Genomic DNA, 26,719 nt, shown 5'->3' with positions numbered 1-26,719 from the left:
CCAGTTTTATATCTGGAGTCATAGCATTGAGCCTTCCCTCTCTGTCTTTCACCACAAAATGTCTTTTGATTAATTTTCTGTAGAGGTATGGTTTTTCCATCCCTAACTTCTTCAGTCTTTCCAAACACCAGGACCCATATCTCAGGTAGTTTATGCAATCTAATTCGTGAAACACAGTAATCAGTGACTCCACAGTTTTCATGTGCAACTCCCAATCACCTTCCCAATCAGCATGTACCAAGTTTTTCACTAGAGCTATGATGTGTAAAACATTTCCCCAGTACTTGCAAAGTTCTGATTTTTCATCACATTCTTTGACAAACTCTATGAACTACATGTTCCGGGGTCTCTCGGCCTCTGTCTCCTCTTCTGTGCTGGTGCCTGGAAGGTTTCTGCCAGTTCTTCCTATGCTCGACGTTGGATGTTGTTTCGGGATTAGTGTGATCAGTTGCATGAGGCTCTGCTTTCTGTTTCTCTGTCTCTGGTGCTGGAATTTCTCCAGGTGGAGATTTTACACCTTTCCAGGCCCCTTGGGGTGGTGTGGTGATCAATCTGGCTCTGGTCTCCAGGATCTTTAAGGCATTGTCCCCCCACGTCCTTTCCATCGGGTGATGTGTCCCTTGTGGGATTTGCATCTGGTTTTGCAGGCTCTCCGGTATCCCCAGTTTGTGTCTCTTTCATCTGTGGGGTTGCGCCATCTGACTTTGCAAGTGTTATTTTCTGGTGGCGGTACCGTCGGCTTGCCAGACATGGGTGGTAGTCTAGTTTTTTAACCTGTTTCCTTTCTTTAATGTGTTTGGGGTCAGAATTTTGCCTCTACAGTTCTGTCCACTGTTTTGGGACTGGACTGTCTTTTATATCTTGGCATGAAATTGTACACAATGAGCCAACCAAGCCAAAAAAGACCTTTTTGGCATGGTATGTCTCATTGTGTAATTGAGATAAGCAAGAGGGACGAGAAGGTATTTAGCTTTAATTGCATTACTCCGTGTCCTACTCTCGCTTATCTCCATTATAGCCCACCCTCCTTCCCAACTGCCAGGGCAACTGTGTTTAAGGAGGTTTGTAATGTACAGGAGATGTGCAGGGGGCTGTAACTTTTTTTTATAGTGGTAGGGTATGTGTCTATGAGGCACAGGGGCCTCATTGCGTAATGGAGGTAAGCGAGAGTAGGACGCGGAGTCATGCAATTACTGCTGAGTAATACATTCCCTATGATCCAGAGCAATGCCTGTTCTCCCGGCAGTCCCTTTTCCTATTCAGTATGTCCTGCACTCCGTGTTCCTCCAGCAGTGCCTGGTATCTATTCTCAGCCCCTCTGTAATTAGTACATTCTGACTTTATTTTGGGCAGTTTTCTCAGACGCTCCTGCTTTCACTCCGCGGTGCTTTCCCCCCTTTCCCTGTACTTTTCCATCAGCAGTTCCTGCTCTTCCTCATATCCCCGGGCTCCTGCTTCCTACCCTCTGCTGACCCTGACCCCCTAGACTCAGCACTAGGTCTCCCTTCTTTTAATCTACTATTTCCTACTGCTGAATTAGGTTCAAATCCCTGCCCCGGCTCAACAGCCTGTGATTCTGCGCACAAAGTGCATTCTCCACTTGCCTAGAACAATATAAAGCGCTCCAGAGCCTTTGTGGCAAGTCGTCTGTGCACTAAAAACATATATATAGCTACCCAGTAGACATTTATTAAAAGGCATGGCCCTGAGTTGTCTCCCTTTTAGTAAGAAATCATTACATTAGCAATCTTTCACTGTGTACCTTCAGAGCATGAATCCGAGCTAGTGCACACCAGCGGAAAGTAAAAACGGAACCAGTCCATGCTAGAAGAGTGTTGCTTGACACAGTGGAGCAGATCACGAACTTCCCTGCCAGCTGATTACCAAAGTGGCAAGGAGAGCATGTCCTCTGAGAGTGCAGGGCGAGTGTGTAATGTCATAGCCTCTCTGATTCTGCTGGAAGTTGTGACATTTATCACTTAGGGCCTGATTCACAAAGAGCCTCCACACTGGTGAAGAGGGCCCGCAGTCGTGAGGGAAAGCAGCATAATCTGTATAAGAATCCTCATTGTGGAGATTTCTCCCCGAGTGTGGGGACTCCCCCACGGCTGTGGGATCTCCGCCCCAAGAGTGGAGACTACCCCACGGCTGCTGGGACTCAGCCAAGAGAGTAGAGAAGGGCCCACAGCTGCGGGGACTCTGCCACGAGTGCAGAGACTACCCCATGGCTGCGGGGACTCTGCCACCAGTGCAGAGACTACCCTACGCCTACGGGGCCTCTGAGGTGAGTGCAGAGACTGCCCCGGGGCTGCAGGGACTCTGCCACGAGTGCCTCTGCCGTCAGTGCAGAGACTTCCTCACGGCTGCGGAGACTCCGCCACAAGTGCAGAGACGCACAGACTACCCCACGGCTGGGGGGACTCCGCCACCAGTGCACAGACTACCCCATGGCTGCGGGACGCTCTGCTTCAGGTCCAGAGACCGCCCCACGTCTGCGGGGCCTCTGCTATGAGTCCAGACACTCCCCTACAGCTGTGGGGACTCTTCCACAAGTGAAAAGACTACCCCCCACGGCTGCGGGGCCTCTGCTGTGAGTCCAGAGACTCCCCCACGGCTACAGGGACTCCGCCACAAGTGCAGAGACGCAGAGACTACCCCATGGCTGAGGGGACTACGCCACCAGTGCAGAAACTCCCCCACGGCTGGGGGGACTCCACCACCAGTGCAGAGACTACCCTACAGCTGCGGGACCTCTGCTACGAGTCCAGAGACTGCCCCATGTCTGCGGGGACTGCCACCAGTGCAGAGACTACCCCACAGCTGTCGGGCTTCCGCCACGAACACAGAGACTCCCCCAGAGCTGCAGGGACTCCGCAACCAGTGTAGAGACTACCCCACAGCTGCGGGGCTTCCGCCATGAGTACAGAGACTCTCCCAGAGCTGCGGGGACTACGCCACCAGTGCAGAGACTACCCCACGGCTGCGGGACATCTGCTACGAGTACAGAGACTGCCCCACGGCTGCGGGACTCTGCCACCAGTGCAGAGACTACCCCACAGCTGTGGGGCTTCCGCCACGGACACAGAGACTCCCCCAGAGCTGCAGGAACTCCGCAACCAGTGTAGAGACTACCCCACAGCTGCAGGGAATCCGCCATGAGTGTAGAGACTACCCCACTGCTACAGACCCCTGCCATGAGTGCAGAGACTGCCCTATAGCTGCGAGGACTCTGCCACAAGTGCAGAGACTCCCCCCACGGCTAAGGGGCCTCTGCTACGAGTCCAGAGACTTCCCCACAGCTACGGGGACTCTGCCTCGAGTGCAGAGACTACCACCCACAACTGCAGGGAATCCGCCACGAGTACGCAGACTCCCCCATGGCTGGGGGGACTCTGCCACAAGTGCAGAGATGCAGAACCTCCCCCACGGCTGCGGGGACTCTGCCACCAGTGCAGAGACTCCCCCAGAGCTGCGGGTACCACGCCACCAGTGCAGAAACTACCCCACGGCTGCGGGGACTCCGCCACCAGTGCAGAGACTATCCCACAGCTACGGGGACTCCGCCACCAGTGCAAAGACTACCCCACGGCTGCGTGACCTCTGTTTCGAGTCCAGAGACCGCCCCACGATTGCAGGTACTCTGCCACCAGTGCAGAGACTACCCCACAGCTGCGGGGCTTCCGCCACGAGTACAGAGACTCCCCCAGAGCTGCGGGGGCTACGCCACCAGTGCAGAGACTACCCCACAGCTGCAGGGACTCCGCCACAAGTGTAGAGACTACTCCACGTTGCGGAGACCACCTAACCAGTGCAGAGACTTCCCCATGACTGCGGAGACTCCGCCACCAGTGCAGAGACTACCCCATAGCTATGGGGTTTCTGCCGTGAGTGCAGAGACTGCCCATGGCGGCGAGGACTCTGCCACGAGTGCAGGGACTCCCCCACGGCTTCAGGGCCTCTGCTATGAGTCCAGAGACTCCCCCACAGCTGCAAGGACTCCGCCACAAGTGCAGAGATGCAGAGACTACGCCACCAGTGCAGAAACTCCCCCACGGCTGAGGGGACTCCGCCACCAGTGCAGAGACTACCCCACAGCTGCGTTATCTCTGCTACGAGTCCACAGACTGCCCCACGTCTGCGGGGACTGCCACCAGTGCAGAGACTACCCCACAGCTGCGGGGCTTCTGCCACGAGTACAGAGACTCCCCCAGAGCTGCGGGGACTACGCCACCAGTGCAGAGACTACCCCACGGCTGCGGGAACTCCGCCACCAGTGCAGAGACTACCCCACGGCTGCGGGACCTCTGCTACGAGTCCAGAGACTGCCCCACGGCTGCGGGGACTCTGTCACCAGTGCTGAGACTACCCCACAGCTGCGGGCCTTCCACCACGAGTACAGAGACTCCCCCAGAGCTGCGGGGACTCCGCCACAAGTGTAGAGACTACCCCACAATGCATAGACCATGTAACCAGTGCTGCGACTTCCCCATGACTGCTGGGACTCCGCCACGAGTGCAGAGACTACCCCACTGCTACGGGGCCTCTGCTGTGAGTGCAGAGACTACCCCATAGCTGTGAGGACACTGCTACAAGTCCAGAGACTCCCCCACGGCTGCGGGGCCTCTGCTACGAGTCCAGAGACTCCCCCACGGCTGGGGGACTCCGCCACAAGTGCAGAGATGCAGAAACTCCCCCATGGCTGGGGGGACTCCGCCACCAGTGCAGAGACTCTCCCATGGCTGCGGGCCTCTGCTACGTGTCCAGAGACTCCCCCCACGGCTACAGGGACTGCGTCACAAGTGCAGAGACGCAGAGACTACCCCATGGCTGCAGGGACTACACCACCAGTGTAGAAACTCCCCCACGGCTGCGGGGACTCCGCCACCAGTGCAGAGACTACCCCACAGCTGCGGGACCTCTGCTACGAGTCCAGAGACTGCCCTACGTCTGCGGGGACTGCCACCAGTGTAGAGACTACCCCACAGCTGCGGGGCTTTTGCCACGTGTACAGAGACTCCCCAGAGCTGCGGGGACTACACCACCAGTGCAGAGACTACCCCACGGCTGCGGGGACTCCGCCACCAGTGCAGAGACTACCCCACGGCTGCGGGACCTCTGCTACGAGTCCAGAGACTGCCCCACGGCTGCGGGGACTCGGCCATCAGGGCTGAGACTACCGCACAGCTGCGGGGCTTCCACCACGAGTACAGAGACTCCCCCAGAGCTGCGGGGACTCCGCCACAAGTGTAGAGACTACCCCACAATGCGTAGACCATGTAACCAGTGCTGCGACTTCCCCATGACTGCTGGGACTCCGCCACGAGTGCAGAGACTACCCCACTGCTACGGGGCCTCTGCTGTGAGTGCAGAGACTACCCCATAGCTGTGAGGACTCTGCTACAAGTCCAGAGACTCCCCCACGGCTGCGGGGCCTCTGCTACGAGTCCAGAGACTCCCCCACGGCTGGGGGACTCCGCCACAAGTGCAGAGATGCAGAAACTCCCCCACGGCTGGGGGGACTCCGCCACCAGTGCAGAGACTCTCCCATGGCTGCGGGGCCTCTGCTACGTGTCCAGAGGCTCCCCCACGGCTACAGGGACTGCGCCACAAGTGCAGAGACGCAGAGACTACCCCATGGCTGCAGGGACTACGCCACTAGTGTAGAAACTCCCCCACGGCTGTGGGATCTCCGCCCCAAGAGTGGAGACTACCCCACGGCTGCTGGGACTCAGCCAAGAGAGTAGAGAAGGGCCCACAGCTGCGGGGACTCTGCCACGAGTGCAGAGACTACCCCATGGCTGCGGGGACTCTGCCACCAGTGCAGAGACTACCCTACGCCTACGGGGCCTCTGAGGTGAGTGCAGAGACTGCCCCGGGGCTGCAGGTACTCTGCCACGAGTGCCTCTGCCGTCAGTGCAGAGACTTCCTCACGGCTGCGGAGACTCCGCCACAAGTGCAGAGACGCACAGACTACCCCACGGCTGGGGGGACTCCGCCACCAGTGCACAGACTACCCCATGGCTGCGGGACGCTCTGCTTCAGGTCCAGAGACCGCCCCACGTCTGCGGGGCCTCTGCTATGAGTCCAGACACTCCCCTACAGCTGTGGGGACTCTTCCACAAGTGAAAAGACTACCCCCCACGGCTGCGGGGCCTCTGCTGTGAGTCCAGAGACTCCCCCACGGCTACAGGGACTCCGCCACAAGTGCAGAGACGCAGAGACTACCCCATGGCTGAGGGGACTACGCCACCAGTGCAGAAACTCCCCCACGGCTGGGGGGACTCCACCACCAGTGCAGAGACTACCCTACAGCTGCGGGACCTCTGCTACGAGTCCAGAGACTGCCCCATGTCTGCGGGGACTGCCACCAGTGCAGAGACTACCCCACAGCTGTCGGGCTTCCGCCACGAACACAGAGACTCCCCCAGAGCTGCAGGGACTCCGCAACCAGTGTAGAGACTACCCCACAGCTGCGGGGCTTCCGCCATGAGTACAGAGACTCTCCCAGAGCTGCGGGGACTACGCCACCAGTGCAGAGACTACCCCACGGCTGCGGGACATCTGCTACGAGTACAGAGACTGCCCCACGGCTGCGGGACTCTGCCACCAGTGCAGAGACTACCCCACAGCTGTGGGGCTTCCGCCACGGACACAGAGACTCCCCCAGAGCTGCAGGAACTCCGCAACCAGTGTAGAGACTACCCCACAGCTGCAGGGAATCCGCCATGAGTGTAGAGACTACCCCACTGCTACAGACCCCTGCCATGAGTGCAGAGACTGCCCTATAGCTGCGAGGACTCTGCCACAAGTGCAGAGACTCCCCCCACGGCTAAGGGGCCTCTGCTACGAGTCCAGAGACTTCCCCACAGCTACGGGGACTCTGCCTCGAGTGCAGAGACTACCACCCACAACTGCAGGGAATCCGCCACGAGTACGCAGACTCCCCCATGGCTGGGGGGACTCTGCCACAAGTGCAGAGATACAGAACCTCCCCCACGGCTGCGGGGACTCTGCCACCAGTGCAGAGACTCCCCCAGAGCTGCGGGTACCACGCCACCAGTGCAGAAACTACCCCACGGCTGCGGGGACTCCGCCACCAGTGCAGAGACTATCCCACAGCTACGGGGACTCCGCCACCAGTGCAAAGACTACCCCACGGCTGCGTGACCTCTGTTTCGAGTCCAGAGACCGCCCCACGATTGCAGGTACTCTGCCACCAGTGCAGACACTACCCCACAGCTGCGGGGCTTCCGCCACGAGTACAGAGACTCCCCCAGAGCTGCGGGGGCTACGCCACCAGTGCAGAGACTACCCCACAGCTGCAGGGACTCCGCCACAAGTGTAGAGACTACTCCACGTTGCGGAGACCACCTAACCAGTGCAGAGACTTCCCCATGACTGCGGAGACTCCGCCACCAGTGCAGAGACTACCCCATAGCTATGGGGTTTCTGCCGTGAGTGCAGAGACTGCCCATGGCGGCGAGGACTCTGCCACGAGTGCAGGGACTCCCCCACGGCTTCAGGGCCTCTGCTATGAGTCCAGAGACTCCCCCACAGCTGCAAGGACTCCGCCACAAGTGCAGAGATGCAGAGACTACGCCACCAGTGCAGAAACTCCCCCACGGCTGAGGGGACTCCGCCACCAGTGCAGAGACTACCCCACAGCTGCGTTATCTCTGCTACGAGTCCACAGACTGCCCCACGTCTGCGGGGACTGCCACCAGTGCAGAGACTACCCCACAGCTGCGGGGCTTCTGCCACGAGTACAGAGACTCCCCCAGAGCTGCGGGGACTACGCCACCAGTGCAGAGACTACCCCACGGCTGCGGGAACTCCGCCACCAGTGCAGAGACTACCCCACGGCTGCGGGACCTCTGCTACGAGTCCAGAGACTGCCCCACGGCTGCGGGGACTCTGTCACCAGTGCTGAGACTACCCCACAGCTGCGGGCCTTCCACCACGAGTACAGAGACTCCCCCAGAGCTGCGGGGACTCCGCCACAAGTGTAGAGACTACCCCACAATGCATAGACCATGTAACCAGTGCTGCGACTTCCCCATGACTGCTGGGACTCCGCCACGAGTGCAGAGACTACCCCACTGCTACGGGGCCTCTGCTGTGAGTGCAGAGACTACCCCATAGCTGTGAGGACACTGCTACAAGTCCAGAGACTCCCCCACGGCTGCGGGGCCTCTGCTACGAGTCCAGAGACTCCCCCACGGCTGGGGGACTCCGCCACAAGTGCAGAGATGCAGAAACTCCCCCATGGCTGGGGGGACTCCGCCACCAGTGCAGAGACTCTCCCATGGCTGCGGGCCTCTGCTACGTGTCCAGAGACTCCCCCCACGGCTACAGGGACTGCGTCACAAGTGCAGAGACGCAGAGACTACCCCATGGCTGCAGGGACTACACCACCAGTGTAGAAACTCCCCCACGGCTGCGGGGACTCCGCCACCAGTGCAGAGACTACCCCACAGCTGCGGGACCTCTGCTACGAGTCCAGAGACTGCCCTACGTCTGCGGGGACTGCCACCAGTGTAGAGACTACCCCACAGCTGCGGGGCTTTTGCCACGTGTACAGAGACTCCCCAGAGCTGCGGGGACTACACCACCAGTGCAGAGACTACCCCACGGCTGCGGGGACTCCGCCACCAGTGCAGAGACTACCCCACGGCTGCGGGACCTCTGCTACGAGTCCAGAGACTGCCCCACGGCTGCGGGGACTCGGCCATCAGGGCTGAGACTACCGCACAGCTGCGGGGCTTCCACCACGAGTACAGAGACTCCCCCAGAGCTGCGGGGACTCCGCCACAAGTGTAGAGACTACCCCACAATGCGTAGACCATGTAACCAGTGCTGCGACTTCCCCATGACTGCTGGGACTCCGCCACGAGTGCAGAGACTACCCCACTGCTACGGGGCCTCTGCTGTGAGTGCAGAGACTACCCTATAGCTGTGAGGACTCTGCTACAAGTCCAGAGACTCCCCCACGGCTGCGGGGCCTCTGCTACGAGTCCAGAGACTCCCCCACGGCTGGGGGACTCCGCCACAAGTGCAGAGATGCAGAAACTCCCCCACGGCTGGGGGGACTCCGCCACCAGTGCAGAGACTCTCCCATGGCTGCGGGGCCTCTGCTACGTGTCCAGAGGCTCCCCCACGGCTACAGGGACTGCGCCACAAGTGCAGAGACGCAGAGACTACCCCATGGCTGCAGGGACTACGCCACTAGTGTAGAAACTCCCCCACGGCTGCGGGGACTCCGCCACCAGTGCAGAGACTACCCCACAGCTGCGGGACCTCTGCTACGAGTCCAGAGACTGCCCCACGTCTGCGGGGACTGCCACCAGTGCAGAGACTACCCCACAGCTGCAGGGCTTCTGCCACGAGTACAGAGACTCCCCCAGAGCTGTGGGGACTACGCCACCAGTGCAGAGACTACCCCACGGCTGCGGGGACTCCGCCACCAGTGCAGAGACTACCCCACGGCTGCGGGACCTCTGCTACGAGTCCAGAGACTGCCCCACGGCTGCGGGGACTCTGTCACCAGTGCTGAGACTACCCCACAGCTGCGGGGCTTCCACCACGAGTACAGAGACTCCCCCAGAGCTGCGGGGACTCCGCCACAAGTGTAGAGACTACCCCACAATGCGTAGACCATGTAACCAGTGCTGCGACTTCCCCATGACTGCTGGGACTCCGCCACGAGTGCAAAGACTACCCCACTGCTACGGGGCCTCTGCTGTGAGTGCAGAGACTACCCCATAGCTGTGAGGACTCTGCTACAAGTCCAGAGACTCCCCCACGGCTGCGGGCCTCTGCTAAGAGTCCAGAGACTCCCCCACGGCTGGGGGACTCTGCCACCAGTGCAAAGACTCCCCAACAGCTGCGGGGACTACGCCATGAATACAGAGACTCCCCCAGAGCTGCGGGGACTACGACACCAGTGCAGAGACTGCCCCACAGCTGCGGGTACCACGCCACCAGTGCAGAAACTACCCCACGGCTGCGGGGACTCCGCCACCAGTGCAGAGACTATCCCACAGCTACGGGGACTCCGCCACCAGTGCAAAGACTACCCCACGGCTGCGTGACCTCTGTTTCGAGTCCAGAGACCGCCCCACGATTGCAGGTACTCTGCCACCAGTGCAGAGACTACCCCACAGCTGCGGGGCTTCCGCCATGAGTACAGAGACTCCCCCAGAGCTGCGGGGGCTACGCCACCAGTGCAGAGACTACCCCACAGCTGCAGGGACTCCGCCACAAGTGTAGAGACTACTCCACGTTGCGGAGACCACCTAACCAGTGCAGAGACTTCCCCATGACTGCGGAGACTCCGCCACCAGTGCAGAGACTACCCCATAGCTATGGGGTTTCTGCCGTGAGTGCAGAGACTGCCCATGGCGGCGAGGACTCTGCCACGAGTGCAGGGACTCCCCCACGGCTTCAGGGCCTCTGCTATGAGTCCAGAGACTCCCCCACAGCTGCAAGGACTCCGCCACAAGTGCAGAGATGCAGAGACTACGCCACCAGTGCAGAAACTCCCCCACGGCTGAGGGGACTCCGCCACCAGTGCAGAGACTACCCCACAGCTGCGTTATCTCTGCTACGAGTCCACAGACTGCCCCACGTCTGCGGGGACTGCCACCAGTGCAGAGACTACCCCACAGCTGCGGGGCTTCTGCCACGAGTACAGAGACTCCCCCAGAGCTGCGGGGACTACGCCACCAGTGCAGAGACTACCCCACGGCTGCGGGAACTCCGCCACCAGTGCAGAGACTACCCCACGGCTGCGGGACCTCTGCTACGAGTCCAGAGACTGCCCCACGGCTGCGGGGACTCTGTCACCAGTGCTGAGACTACCCCACAGCTGCGGGCCTTCCACCACGAGTACAGAGACTCCCCCAGAGCTGCGGGGACTCCGCCACAAGTGTAGAGACTACCCCACAATGCATAGACCATGTAACCAGTGCTGCGACTTCCCCATGACTGCTGGGACTCCGCCACGAGTGCAGAGACTACCCCACTGCTACGGGGCCTCTGCTGTGAGTGCAGAGACTACCCCATAGCTGTGAGGACACTGCTACAAGTCCAGAGACTCCCCCACGGCTGCGGGGCCTCTGCTACGAGTCCAGAGACTCCCCCACGGCTGGGGGACTCCGCCACAAGTGCAGAGATGCAGAAACTCCCCCATGGCTGGGGGGACTCCGCCACCAGTGCAGAGACTCTCCCATGGCTGCGGGCCTCTGCTACGTGTCCAGAGACTCCCCCCACGGCTACAGGGACTGCGTCACAAGTGCAGAGACACAGAGACTACCCCATGGCTGCAGGGACTACACCACCAGTGTAGAAACTCCCCCACGGCTGCGGGGACTCCGCCACCAGTGCAGAGACTACCCCACAGCTGCGGGACCTCTGCTACGAGTCCAGAGACTGCCCTACGTCTGCGGGGACTGCCACCAGTGTAGAGACTACCCCACAGCTGCGGGGCTTTTGCCACGTGTACAGAGACTCCCCAGAGCTGCGGGGACTACACCACCAGTGCAGAGACTACCCCACGGCTGCGGGGACTCCGCCACCAGTGCAGAGACTACCCCACGGCTGCGGGACCTCTGCTACGAGTCCAGAGACTGCCCCACGGCTGCGGGGACTCGGCCATCAGGGCTGAGACTACCGCACAGCTGCGGGGCTTCCACCACGAGTACAGAGACTCCCCCAGAGCTGCGGGGACTCCGCCACAAGTGTAGAGACTACCCCACAATGCGTAGACCATGTAACCAGTGCTGCGACTTCCCCATGACTGCTGGGACTCCGCCACGAGTGCAGAGACTACCCCACTGCTACGGGGCCTCTGCTGTGAGTGCAGAGACTACCCCATAGCTGTGAGGACTCTGCTACAAGTCCAGAGACTCCCCCACGGCTGCGGGGCCTCTGCTACGAGTCCAGAGACTCCCCCACGGCTGGGGGACTCCGCCACAAGTGCAGAGATGCAGAAACTCCCCCACGGCTGGGGGGACTCCGCCACCAGTGCAGAGACTCTCCCATGGCTGCGGGGCCTCTGCTACGTGTCCAGAGGCTCCCCCACGGCTACAGGGACTGCGCCACAAGTGCAGAGACGCAGAGACTACCCCATGGCTGCAGGGACTACGCCACTAGTGTAGAAACTCCCCCACGGCTGCGGGGACTCCGCCACCAGTGCAGAGACTACCCCACAGCTGCGGGACCTCTGCTACGAGTCCAGAGACTGCCCCACGTCTGCGGGGACTGCCACCAGTGCAGAGACTACCCCACAGCTGCAGGGCTTCTGCCACGAGTACAGAGACTCCCCCAGAGCTGTGGGGACTACGCCACCAGTGCAGAGACTACCCCACGGCTGCGGGGACTCCGCCACCAGTGCAGAGACTACCCCACGGCTGCGGGACCTCTGCTACGAGTCCAGAGACTGCCCCACGGCTGCGGGGACTCTGTCACCAGTGCTGAGACTACCCCACAGCTGCGGGGCTTCCACCACGAGTACAGAGACTCCCCCAGAGCTGCGGGGACTCCGCCACAAGTGTAGAGACTACCCCACAATGCGTAGACCATGTAACCAGTGCTGCGACTTCCCCATGACTGCTGGGACTCCGCCACGAGTGCAAAGACTACCCCACTGCTACGGGGCCTCTGCTGTGAGTGCAGAGACTACCCCATAGCTGTGAGGACTCTGCTACAAGTCCAGAGACTCCCCCACGGCTGCGGGCCTCTGCTACGAGTCCAGAGACTCCCCCACGGCTGGGGGACTCTGCCACCAGTGCAAAGACTCCCCAACAGCTGCGGGGACTACGCCATGAATACAGAGACTCCCCCAGAGCTGCGGGGACTACGACACCAGTGCAGAGACTACCCCACGGCTGGGGGGACTCCACCACCAGTGCAGAGACTACCCCACGGCTGCGGGACCTCTGCTATGAGTCCAGAGACTGCCCCACGGCTGCGGGACTCTGCCACCTGTGCATAGACTCCCCCACAGCTGTGGGGACTACGCCACCAGTGCAGAGATTCCTCCATCGCTGCGGGGACTCTGCCCTGAATGCAGAGACTACCCCACAGCTGTGGGACTTCCGCCACCAGTGCAGAGACTACCCCACAGCTACGGGAACTACGCCACCAGTGCAGAGACTACCCCATGGGTTTGGGGCGTCTGCTGTGAGTGCAGAGACTGCCCCATGGCTGCGGGGACTCTGCCACAAGTACAGAGACTACCCCACAGCTGTGGGGCTTCCGCCATGAGTACAGAGACTCCCACACAGCTGCAGGGACTACGCCACCAGTACAGAGACTACTCACGGCTGTGGGGTCTCCACTGCGATTTCGGAGCCCCTTTATGATCAGGCCACTAATCTTTTGAATGTGTCACTGTCTGTGCCCCTGTGCCTACAGTCACTTTAAAACATGGCGGAGTACGCTTGGGGCTACGTGACAACGAACAGATTCAGCAGTGGCCCCCAGCCAGCAAATGATTGAGAGAATATGTGTGTATTTGGGGGAGGGGGTGGCATTTGAGCAGTCACTGATGTCTCTAATGAGATGATACTAGTGTCTGCAGTCCAGAGACCAGACCTTGCTGACGTCAAAGTGGCTCAGGCCAAGCCAGAGTTGGGCTGAACCCCCTTATATTTTACTTTCGCAGGGGATCCGATGGCACTTCATTAATCTTTGGATTTCGTGCAGTGGTACACGGTGTCACTGGTGTTCCAGAATGGAATTTGCTCTCAATCAGGGCAGAAACTTTACCGCCCATTCCCCGAAGAGAGAGGGACTGACAGTTCTCCAGAACTCTGTACTGCAAGAAAGCCTCGCACCGCTCAGCAGGAGCCGGTCTACAAATAAAAATGTTCTCAGCTGGTGGTGGTCCGTCCTTTTAAAGTATTCCCTATGGGTCCCCTCGATCCCTTCCAACCCTGTCTCTCCAGGGGTTCATAGAAGGGCTTCGAGAGCGGCTCTTGTCAACCTTTCACACTCAATGAGCTTTTCGGGGGAAGCTTGTTTTGGTTTGTAAATATCACGATTGAAAGCACATTTATTTCTGTGGTGCTGCCCTCTAAGAACATCATGGCTAGGAAACCTCGATCGATTATATCTTAGATCACTTTAACATGATAGTAAAATGTTTTTCTTCAAAAATAGGGATGTGGCCTGGAGCATTTGGATTTTAATGTACATCACGGTAAACATCTTCATGCTGGCAGAAAATTGCGTTAAAGCTACAGGTTAGAATTCCCCAACTCAATTGTACTCGTTTTGTCGACCTTGTCAGCACTGCAGGATTCTGATTTGTAAACTTACAAAACACACACACACACACACACACACACACACACACGCACGCACGCACGCACGCACGCACACACACACACACACACACACACACACACACACACACACACTCTCTCGCTCTCTCCACACACACACACTCTCTCTCTCTCTCTCTCCATACACACACTCTCTCTCCACACTCTTTCTCCATACACACACTCTCTCTCCACACTCTTTCTCTCCACACACTCTTTCTCTATCTCCACACACTCTTTCTCTATCTCCACACACTCTTTCTCTCTCTCTCCACACTCTTTCTCTCTATCTCCACACACTCTCTCCCTCTCTCTCCCTCTCTCTCTCTCTCTCTACACACTCTTTCTCTCTCTCCATACACTCTTTCTCTCTCTCTCCACACACTTTCTCTCTCTCCAAACACTCTTTTTCTCTCTCTCTCCCTCTCTCTCCACACACTCTCTCTATCTCTCTCTCTCTCTCTCTCCACACACTCTTTCTCTCTCTCCATACACTCTTTCTCTCTCTCCACACACTTTCTCTCTCTCTCCAAACACCCTTTTTCTCTCTCTCTCCCTCTCTCCACACACTCTTTCCACTATTTCTCTCTCCACACACTTTCTCTCTCCAACAAACTCACTCTCTCTCTCCCTCCCTCTCTCTCTCTCCACACACACACTCTCTCTCTGTATATATATATATATTCACTGAAAAAACCATAGGTTTCACACATGTTATAGTTAGCTGGACATTTTACTGATAAAAAACCAATGAAATTTCCCCGTTATAGTTACTGTAGGCAACTATAACTCACGCGACCGTAATCCTCTGCTGATGCTAATACTGTATTTAGACACTTATTTGCCCATATCTTCTTCCATTAAATTTTAGCTATACATATATTACAAATATTTTTTTTTCATAAAGACACATATGTCATCAGCAGAGGATTACGGTCGCGTGAGTTATAGTTGCCTACAGTAACTATAACGGGGAAATTTCATTGGTTTTTTATCAGTAAAATGTCCAGCTAACTATAACATGTGTGAAACCTATGGTTTTTTCAGTGAATTAGCAAGGTTTTTTAAATGCTATTTCCTAACTATAACGTGTGTGAAACCTATGGTTTTTTCAGTGAATTTGTACGGTTTTTTAAATGCTAAGTTACTTTACGCCATTTGTGGCGTGCGCGCCCACTTAACGCAGTTCGTTCCGTGCACGGTTTTTATCAACTTTAATAAGCCCTGTACATTTGGTGGCCTTCGGCCACCAAAAGCACAGGGGGTGAGGTCAATGTGGATAGTGTTTTTTTATTTCGATTTTATAATTTCATGTTGCCAAAATTACGTTTTTTTTCTCTATTAATAAGCCCTGCACATTTGGTGGCCTGCGGCCACCAAAAGCACAGGGGGTGGGGTAAGTGTGGATAGTGTTTTTTTTATTTTTATTTTTTTACCGTAAGCGTACGGTAAGCTTACGGTAAGCGTACGGTAAGCGTACGGTAAGCGTACCCCGCGAAATTGCCGAAAAAAAAATAAAACCGTTTTTGCTCTTGGGGGATGTTTGGGGACTCCCTCAACATGACTATGTGGGAGGGAGTTGTCAAAACAGCCCCGTAACATGTTTTTGGCCATCATGTTTGATAAACAACACTCAGTGCGAGAGACAAAATGGCGGACGCTGCTTCCTGGTTTCGGCCGATTCGAATGTTTACTAAGATCTAAGAGCCAATCAGAATCGCGCTCGCGCACGCCACCGTAAGCTTACGGTAAGCGTACGGTAAGCGTACGGTAAGCGTACCGTAAGCGGGCTCAGATATATATATTGATTTAAAGGCTATTTTCTCAGAATCTACTGAACAGATTTACACCAAACCTACAAAAGGCACTTCCTTGACCTAGGGACTACCTCTCTGTCAAATTTCTAGTAATTCTGTTCAGCCGTTCGGGCTGTAGCTCGTTCTAAAGGTCCTATGGAAAAATGCATGGGAAAAACGCGTTTTGGGACCCCCCTTTTATCTCAGCCCCCGCTTGACGAATCCCCCCGAGACTTTCAGGGTAGGAGTGGAGCGTAGCGCCCCACCTATTTTGAGAAATTCGCGAGGATTCGTCAACCGGCGCCAAAGTTATTCAAAATAGAATGTTGAGGTTTTCCTATGGAAACGTGGTCCTAACTATAACTACCTACTGGCGACCGCCAGTAGGTAATATCTACATACATATACAGACCTACCTGTGGTGGCCTCTCCTTTTCGGGCAAACTTTGTGGTGATCTATATATATATTCATAATGCATATGTCTTATTCATCATGTACCGAGATACGGGTTGGGAATTCGTTCCAATTTAGCCTTGCGTTTGTCCCTGTTGCTTTCTCTTCAGGTTGGTTAGGGTGAAGCAGGTTGAGACTGGCCAATCACAAGAGATGTAAACTTTTAAAAAAAAAACACACACACACACACACACTCTGTCTCTCTCGCTCTCTCCACACACACACTCTCTCTCTTTCTCTCCATACACACTCTCTCTCCACACTCTTTCTCTCCACACACTCTCTTCTCTCTCCACACACTCTTTCTCTCTCTCCACACACTCTTTCTCTCTCTCCACACTCTCTCTCTCTCCATACACTCTTTCTCTCTCTCTCTCCACACACTTTCTCTCTCTCTCCAAACTCTCTTTTTCTCTCTCTCTCCCTCTCTCTCCACACACTCTTTCTCTCTCTCCATACACTCTTTCTCTCTCTCTCTCCACACACTTTCTCTCTCTCCAAACACTCTTTTTCTCTCTCTCTCCCTCTCTCCACACACTTTCCACTATTTCTCTCTCCACACACTTTCTCTCTCCAACAAACTCACTCTCTCTCTCTCCACATTCTCTCCCCCTCTCTCTCTCTCTCTCTCTCTCCCTCTCTCTCTCTCCACACACTCTTGCCACTATTTCTCTCTCTCCACACACTTTCTCTCTCCACACACACACTCTCTCTCTCTCTCTCTGTGTATATATATATATATATATATATATATCTACATACATATACAGACCTACCTGTGGTGGCCTCTCCTTTTCGGGCAAACTTTGTGGTGATCTATATATATATTCATAATGCATATGTCTTATTCATCATGTACTGAGATACGGGTTGGGAATTCGTTCCAATTTGGCCTTGCGTTTGTCCCTGTTGCTTTCTCTTCAGGTTGGTTAGGGTGAAGCAGGTTGAGACTGGCCAATCACAAGAGATGACAGGGAGCAGGAAGAACCTTTACCCAGAGGTGACCTTTCTCTTTTCTCTTTCAGAATGCCCGTCCAGTACGTAATTGGAGAGTGGGATTTTGGGGACATGACCCTGGAGATGAGACCGCCTGTCTTCATCCCTCGTCCAGAGACAGAGGTAAGGGTTGCCGCCATCAGCCTGCACAGAAGGAGGAGGCAAGGTGAAGCAGTTCCTGGTTTTAAAGCTGATGTTATCTTGAACAAGGGCCTTGAGAGGTCCCAATTGTCCACAGTCACCTTCCCACCATTTTTCTGTGGATTCCTGTATTTTCACCCTAAATGGTAATGAGGTCTTATCAAACAACTGTATCTGAATTTAGCGTGAGTCACTGGATGGCTGCAAACTGACAGAAGAGTCACATTTGTGCCTGTACAAAACAAAAATAAATAGCAAAAAAAAAAAACATCATGACACTTTCAAAATGTCACTATAATTCATTCTTTTCCATTTATAAAAATGTGCTATATTAAAATCTCCTTAGATAGGGTAGTCCTTTTATTTAATACACCACCTCCCAACTAATACACACTTCGTTGATCTGAGAAGTATGAAAGGCTGAGCTCACCATCCCAAATTTTGCATCTCTGACTTTCACACACAGGTAGTCAGTGCATAATACAGACCATTTTGGTTTTTCTCTGAGTCATGTAAGATTAAATACTCCAAATGGTACACTTGTATGGATTGGGCATGCGCTGATTTTATTTGTTTTTATTTTGTATATGCTCATAGTCTCCCATGAATACTGATTGTTTGGTTTGACCTGTTTTGCATATTTTTGATTATTTCTTAAGATTTTCCCATATTTGTCTTCACCAATACTACATTTTCTGCAAGGAGACCAGAGTGACACATTGGGCCTGATCCATAGGCTGGACTTAGTAATGCTGAAAGTAGTGCCATGGGAGTACTACACAAATATTACAAACAGCAATTCACAAATCTTTTTCCAGAGACCTCTGCCTCTCCTATGCTTTCTTGGTGGAGGTCTTGTCCACGTAGGTGTACGTTTTATAAGGGGGAGTGGCTGGACAATGGGGAATACTTACTACTAAATGGGAGGGGTAAGCAAAGTAGAAGTAGGAGGTTGGGGGGACATACTAACTGGAAACACACTCCCACAAAAGGGCAACACAATTGTAATTCACAGAATACTCTTCTAAAGTTAGTACAGCCCTAAAGGTGTCAAAACAAGCGTACATGTACTCCAGCCTAGCCGTGAAGTCAAGCACCACAAATGGCCAACCACTAGTACTGCAACACGCTCTAATATAAACAGTGGAGGCTGAGGATCAAATAACGCGTCGGGACGTTTTTCTTTGTGTTGCCTCAAAATAAAATTACGCTGTATGAAAATGAGCCCTGACCATCTTGTACAAATTTATGAAGATGTGTGCTGCGTATTGAAGGGGTTTGCCACCCCGTTAGGGCCGCTGGCATAGGTGGTGAGGAAATCGGCATTTTGAAATGAGAAAAAAAAATATATATATATATATATATATGTTCGAGGCATGTGGGCTGCTGAATTCATATCTGTGCATAGATCGCCGCCTAGTGTTGGGTCCGGATGTTTGCACGTTGTTGTCCTGGAAGAGTCTTCGAAGTATCCTGGGATAGGTGACTCCTCCCCTGGACTACAGTGCGCATGGGCATCCTCTCCATCCTCAGATTGTTTTTTTCCGCCATTGGGTTCGTATGTGCTATCTTAACTCAAGTTAGGAAAAACTTTGTCGAGGCCAAAAGGCCTTTAGTTCGCGTCGGTACTGTTTTCTCGATCGGTTTCGATACCACCTTTGTTAGTTTACTAACTTTCAGAACCGACTTTTTGCATCTTACCTGTCCATCGACAACATCGACGATGGAATCGAGGACACCATTCAAGAGGTGTCCGGTATGCAATGCAAAATATCCCCACATCGACGTCCATCCGGTGTGCAACAAATGCCTTTCGCCGGATCACGACGAATCTACATGCATGGCCTGTGCCCGGTTCCGTTCCAAGAAGACTCTACGGAATCGAAGAGCGGCGAGACTCTAAGCGCAGCACGCGGCACCGGCCCCGGCAGACATCTTCAACGCCGAGACCGAAGATGTCGAAGAATTGGAAATCCTACCCTCCGATCCCGTTTCCGAACATGACTCCGGATCGGACGACGTCGACGAATCACTCTTTCGCAGAGATGAAGACGACACCGAGGTAGGAGACTACGATGAGGCCTTAGGGGCCGAAGAGAGTAGCTCCAATGACGAGCAAGGCCTACCCGGTCAGACTGAAGAGAGCCCAATACCACAGTCTATGGCTCCGGTCGAGGGATCGCCTTCGGGCCTTACCCGAGACCTATCCCGCAGTTCTTCGGCCCCACCCTCGGGCCCGGCCTCGGACATTCAGCGGCAGCCATTATTACCTAAACCGGCTGGTTTGCCTTCTTCCAAACCGAAACCGAAAGCTGCACTGATTCAATTGAAACCGAAACCAAAAGTTGTGCTGGTCGGATCGAGGCCTTCCACACCTTCGACGCCAGCGAAACGCGTCGGCACCGACCGCACCAAGCGCGACTTCGGTGCCGAACTTGAAGCGGCCGACGTCGGAGTCGACATACGGAAAAAGGCCTTCGGTGCCAACAAACCTGCTCGGCTCCCGGCGCCGACGCCATCGACTCCGACACCAAAGGTCACACTGCCTGCGGCGTCTCATATCGCTTCCACGGCAACACCAAAGCCTCATGCATCGAAAACGTCGACGGCCATTCCCGCCCCTCGACTCGATGACCCACCGGCGCCGAAAAAGTCCACGGCCGCCTCTACACACTTGGTCGGCGCTAAAGCCTCAAGGGCACTCCAAGTGCGACCCGTTGCAGCACAAAGCAGTAAAACCAAAACAGTCCTCCAGGACACGTCGGGCTCCGGCCCAATAAAAGCTCCAGCAGCCTCTTCGGCGCCAGCCAACATTACTTTTGGCCTGCCTCCATCCATGGCCCCGAAAATGTTCCAACTCGACACGGGTCACCCAAACCACAATTACACCTGCTGAGACGTCTCCGTCACATTTCATCGACGCCAACACCGGCAGGATGGTTATCCACGAACGGAGAATAACTTCGGAGCCACCTTTGGACCCTTTCCGGATCCCACTAAAAAGAAAGCTGCCTGTGGACTCAGAACCTGTCCTTTGCGAATCTTTCAACTCGCCCTACCAGGATCCACAATCATTCTCTCCCACACACTCCTACACGGATGCGTTGGAGGACTACATGGCTGACCAAGTCCCCTACCACGGAGACATAGACCCTGATGACCAACAGGACCCTGATCAAACTTGGGGCGACCCTGTAGACCCGGGTGCACCTCTTGACGCACAGGACCCACAACTCTATGGGGCGAAAACATCTCCCACAGAGGACACTGCAGCGTTCAACGCTCTTATTGAACGTGCTGCGAATAATCATGGAGTGCAGCTTCACTCTGACACTGTCGAGGACGACTTTCTTATAGACACCTTCGCATCCTCAGAAAGGCATGTAAAAACTCTGCCCATGTTGAAAGGAGTCCTCAAACCAGCCAAGGACATCTTCAAAGAACCCACAAGGGCACGGGTGATAAACCCCAGGATCGATAAAAAATACAGATCGGCGCCTGGGGACCCTACTTACATCAGAGGCCAATTACCACTAGACTCCATTGTCGTAGCGAATGCTCGCAAGAGGGCACATTCGCAAACGACAGGTGACGCTCCTCCCCCGGACAAAGAGTCCAAGGTGTTAGAGACCTCTGGCAAGCGAGTTGCCGCCCAGGCTGCCAACATATGGCGCATAGCCAACACTCAAGCGCTCCTCGCTCGCTACGATAGAGCGCACTATGACACATTGGAGCAACTACTCCAACATCTCCCTGACCCGTTCAAAGAAGGTGCAGAAATTCTTATCAGAGAGGGACAGCTACTCACAAATGCTTCCATCAAGTGTGCACTAGATGCTGCAGACACGGCTGCCAGGGCCATAAACACAAGCGTCATGCTGCGACGACATGCCTGGTTGCGAATCTCCGGATTCAAACCTGAGGTGCAAAATAATATACTCAACCAACCTGTCAACCCCGACTATTTATTCGGGCCGGAGGTTGACACCGCCCTTGAGAAAATAAAAAAGGACACGGACACTGCAAAGTCCATGGGGGCTCTCCAGACTCAGTCCTTTCGGAGCAGCTCCTTTCATCGCCCCGGAAATAGAGGAGCAGGTAGAGGACAGGGGTCACAGCAGACATACAACAAGGGCAATACCCAAACCACCTACGATAAAAACACCCCGGGTGGATATCGTGGCTCCAGTACAAAGGGCAGAGGACGCGGCTACGGCAACACCAGGTCCTCCCCCAAGAACAAGCAGTGACGCCCTCTCTCTTCCTCCCGACCACATAACACCTGTCGGGGGAAGGCTACAAAGGTTCCTGTCCACGTGGACCTCCATCACCACGGACAGGTGGGCCAAAGATATTGTCAAATACGGTTACTGTCTAGAGCTAACCTCCACTCCACCCACAATACCTCCAAGAAACCGTCCTATGTCCTCAGAGCACTTAACGCTCTTACAGCAAGAGGTGCAAAGTATGCTTCTAAAAGGCGCTATAGAGGTCGTACCCGTCCACGAGCAGGGTACGGGAGTGTACTCCCTCTACTTTTTAATACCGAAAAAGGACGGGTCACTCAGACCTATACTAGACCTAAGACCCCTGAACCGGTACATTCTTTCCGAGCACTTTCACATGCTCACTCTCCAGCAAGTCCTTCCGCTTCTCAATCAGGGAGACTTCCTGGCCACACTGGACCTCAAGGATGCGTATTTCCACATACCCATTCACCCCTCACACAAAAAATACCTCAGGTTCACTGTTCAGGGACAGCACTATCAATTCAAAGTCCTGCCCTTCGGCGTCACAACAGCACCCAGGGTTTTCACAAAGTGCCTAGCTACTGTGGCGGCACATCTACGGAGGCAGCACATACACGTCTACCCCTACCTGGACGACTGGCTCGTTCAAGCGAAGTCAGCCCAGCAATGTGCCAGCCACATGTCCCGCACCATTCACCTCCTTCACAGTCTGGGATTCTCACTAAATTACCCAAAATCCCATCTCCAGCCCGCACACGTACAACAGCACCTGGGTGCGACTATAGACACTCTGGCGGCCACAGCTCAGCCAAATTTAGTGAGGATCAACAGCATGCAAATGCTGATTTCCAAGTTCAAACCCCAACACTCCCTTCCTGCGCGAGTGTTCATGCAGTTGATAGGCATGATGGCCTCCTGCATTTTCATAGTCCCGCACGCGAGATTACATATGCGCCCGCTTCAGGAGTGCTTAGCACGTCAGTGGAATCAGGCTCAAGGACAGTTGAAAGACCTAGTGTTGGTGAGCGGTCGGGCATACAACTCTCTGCATTGGTGGAATCCACAAAACCTTTGCAAGGGCCGACCGTTCCAAGAGCCTGTTCCACAAATAGTACTGACAGCGGACGCGTCTCTCCAGGGATGGGGAGCTCATGTACTCCACTACACAGTGCAGGGACTATGGACGACACAACAGAAGAAGATGCACATCAACCTTCTGGAACTGATGGCAATCTTCCTGGCCATGAAGGCATTCAAAGTACATCTGTGCAACAAGGTCGTGTTGATCCGGACGGACAACATGACCGCCATGTACTACATACAGAAGCAAGGAGGAACACACTCTCCACAGTTGTCTCATCTGGCTCAGAGCATGTGGAAGTGGGCCATTCAGAGGAACATGTTCCTCATGGCGGAACACCTCCCCGGCAAGGACAACCAGATGGCGGATCTGCTCAGCAGACACAGCCACCAGATGCACGAGTGGGAGTTACACCCATCAGTACTCCAGCCGTACTTCCAGCAGTGGGGTCATCCAGAGATAGACCTGTTCGCCACAAGCGAAAACGCAAAATGCCAAAGCTTTGCCGCCAGGTTCCCACATCCGCAGTCGCAGGGCAATGCGATATGGATGAACTGGTCCGGCAGATTTGCGTACGCTTTTCCCCCAGCGCCGTTGATACCGCTGGTGGCTCGCAAACTCAGACAACACTCCCTGACACTCGTCCTAGTTGCTCCTACGTGGGCACGCCAGCCATGGTACACCACCTTCCTCGAACTTTCCGTGGTGGCGCATCAAAGGCTGCAGATCAAACCCGCGCATTTGACGCAGAACCATGGAGAGATTCAGCACCCAGATCCGCAACAGCTGAACCTGGCAATCTGGCTCCTGAAGTCCTAGAGTTTGGCTACCTCAACCTGCCACCTGACTGTATGGACATCATCAAGGAGGCCAGGAGACCCACTACAAGAGCTTGCTATGCAGCCAAATGGAAAAGGTTCGTCATTTATTGCAGTAATAATGACATTAACCCGCTGGACGCATCCATCCAAAACATCATTTGTTACCTCTTACACCTATACCGATGCAATCTGGCGTACACCTCTATACGTGTCCATTTGACCGCAATATCAGCCTATCTGCAAACCAGGCAGCACCTCTCACTATTCAGAGTGCCTGCCATCAAAGCATTCTTGGAAGGACTCAAACGAGTCATTCCACCAAGCCACCCACCGGCTCCAATGTGGAACCTCAACCTGGTCCTCACACGCCTGATGGGTCCACCCTTTGAACCTCTCCACTCATGCGAGATTCAATTCCTCACCTGGAAAGTAGCTTTCCTGGTAGCGATCACTTCTTTAAGAAGAGTTAGTGAACTCCAGGCACTAACAGTTCAAGAGCCATTTATACAGGTTCACGCCAACAGGGTCGTACTACGTACCAACCCCAAATTCATGCCCAAGGTAATATCGCAGTTCCACATGAATCAAACTATTGAACTGCCCGTTTTCTTCCAAAACCCACAAACTGTCGCGGAAAGGGCACTCCACACACTAGATGTCAAAAGGGCCCTCATGTATTACATCGACAGGACTAAACCCTTTAGGAAGACAAAACAACTGTTCGTTGCCTTTGCCCCACACCACAAAGGTAACGCCATCTCCAAAGCAGGGATAGCCAGATGGATAGTTAAGTGTATCCAAATTTGTTATCAAAAGGCAAAACGCACATTAACTATTCCCCCACGAGCCCACTCAACACGTAAGTTAGGGGCCTCCATGGCTTTTCTAGGAAATATTCCCCTGCATGATATATGTAGAGCAGCCACCTGGTCCACTACACACACATTTACCAAACACTATTGTGTAGATGTGCAATCAAAACAGCAGGCAGCTGTAGGACAGGCTGTTCTCAAAACCCTTTTTCAGACCGCTGCAGCTGGCACTGGTAGCCGCCGCTAATAGAGGGCACTGCTATACATTCTATGCACAGATATGAATTCAGCAGCCCACATGCCTCGAACTGAATATGCTACTTAGCAGTATGCATCTGTTCTTGGCATGTAGGGCTGCTGACATTCATATCGCCCTCCCTCCTCCCCGGCGCCTATAGCAGCTGCAGCTCTCAGAATTACTGTAAGCATGGTCATCACTTTCTGTATCTACTCCATCACTGCCACAATGGCGAAAAACAATCTGAGGATGGAGAGGATGCCCATGCGCACTGTAGTCCAGGGGAATAGTCACCTATCCCAGGATACTTCGAAGACTCTTCCAGGACAACAACGTGCAAACATCCGGACCCAACACTAGGCGGCGATCTATGCACAGATATGAATGTCAGCAGCCCTACATGCCAAGAACAGATGCATACTGGTAAGTAGCATATTCAATATATATATATATATATATATATATATATATATATATATATATATATATATATATATATATATATATACATGCGTGTGTGTAAATTTGCCAAATTACAAATTTTTGGGAGAAACTGTACTAAAAAACACACTTTCATACATTTATTACTACAGTCCAATTGTCAAATTGCAGTTTATTATCTAAGCAGAGCAAACATGACGTGAGAATAAAATATTATTTACTGCCTCACACATTATGTATCACTTTTTCTATAGAGATGGAAACAATTCTTCTAATGACCTCTTCAATAAGATTTTATCATACTGCACACATTTAACTCCTTACATTTTGGGTTAAACATCTTTTTAAAACAAACAATCATAACATTAAAAGTGTCATTTTTAGTATTTTCAGTTTAATAATAACATTTTACATTTACTTTACTTATACATTAGAATATGTTTTTAAGTAATAAACTTTATGGAATGTCCTTACATTTTCCCATCGGTTTGTCTCCCTCACCAAGTGTGCAGAAATGAAACACAGTCATAAAGTTACTTGTAGTAACTCTACAGTTTTAAATACCATTGTAGGGGTGGAGACATGTAAGCCTGCACCTAGGTGTAAATTTCCATTGAGAAATGGTTAATAGCAAAAAATAATAGTAAATATGAAAAATTTGAAGGGTTAGACTCAGGTTTAATATTAATAGTAAATATGCACATGAGTAAACACCTTTGCAAATCAGGCCAAAAATCTATGTCTTTCTTAAAATAATGACGCTAAGAGAAGTGACAGGAACATTAATTGAGTTGGTAAGTCTCCACCGCGCCCACCCCTAACCTTTCTCATCGTTTTAAAGGCATAAACTACAGGACTTTTCAAAGTTGTGTCAACTCTGTCCCTGAGTGCCTGTAAAATAATAAGCATGTAAATAGATTGACATTAAAAACGTCAATACAGTCTATTTTTCAAGCTGGTCTTGCAGGACAGCTATCTTCCACCCGAGGAACCTCCCATCAATCCTCTGATTATTTTCAGTTCGGACATAATCAATACATTTCATTGATCACCAATCTTTCATAGCTGTCACATTCTTTTTCATAATCACCATAGTATTCGATGACATGGCAGCCATGTGCTAAATGGAAACTAGGTGTGGAACGCTCGAATTGCAGCAGTATGAACCACTTGTACCTAAGTAGGAATTGATTTCCTTTTTTTAAAGCTGTTACTGTTCCCATTAAATCCTCACATCTGCCCAGATTAGAGTCAGTTAGCAGGCCTGTTGTAGGTTTTACAGTTTAAAAAAAACATAATTTCAGTACAACATTGTCTCATTATCTCTGTGACATCATGATACAGATCATGTAGGTTATCTGC

At 53.6% G+C, this 26,719-nt stretch overlaps 1 protein-coding gene across 14 annotated transcripts in view; it reads left to right on the top strand.

Moving 5' to 3' along the window:
* Window positions 1-26,719, top strand: part of HEMK1 (HemK methyltransferase 1, mitochondrial release factors N(5)-glutamine) — a 319,162-nt gene that overhangs the window by 114,955 nt on the left and 177,488 nt on the right. For all 14 annotated transcript variants that reach the window (XM_085625145.1, XM_085625136.1, XM_085625144.1 and 11 more), the window contains one exon: window positions 17,603-17,696. In XM_085625145.1, coding sequence (XP_085481271.1) covers window positions 17,603-17,696 — 94 coding nt within the window. The remainder of the gene's footprint in view (window positions 1-17,602; window positions 17,697-26,719) is intronic.

The sequence above is a fragment of the Triturus cristatus genome, chromosome 9, assembly GCF_964204655.1.
Source record: "Triturus cristatus chromosome 9, aTriCri1.1, whole genome shotgun sequence".
NCBI lineage: Eukaryota > Metazoa > Chordata > Amphibia > Caudata > Salamandridae > Triturus > Triturus cristatus.
Note: the sequence above shows the minus strand (reverse complement) of the source record. Positions and strands in the feature narration are given on the sequence as shown.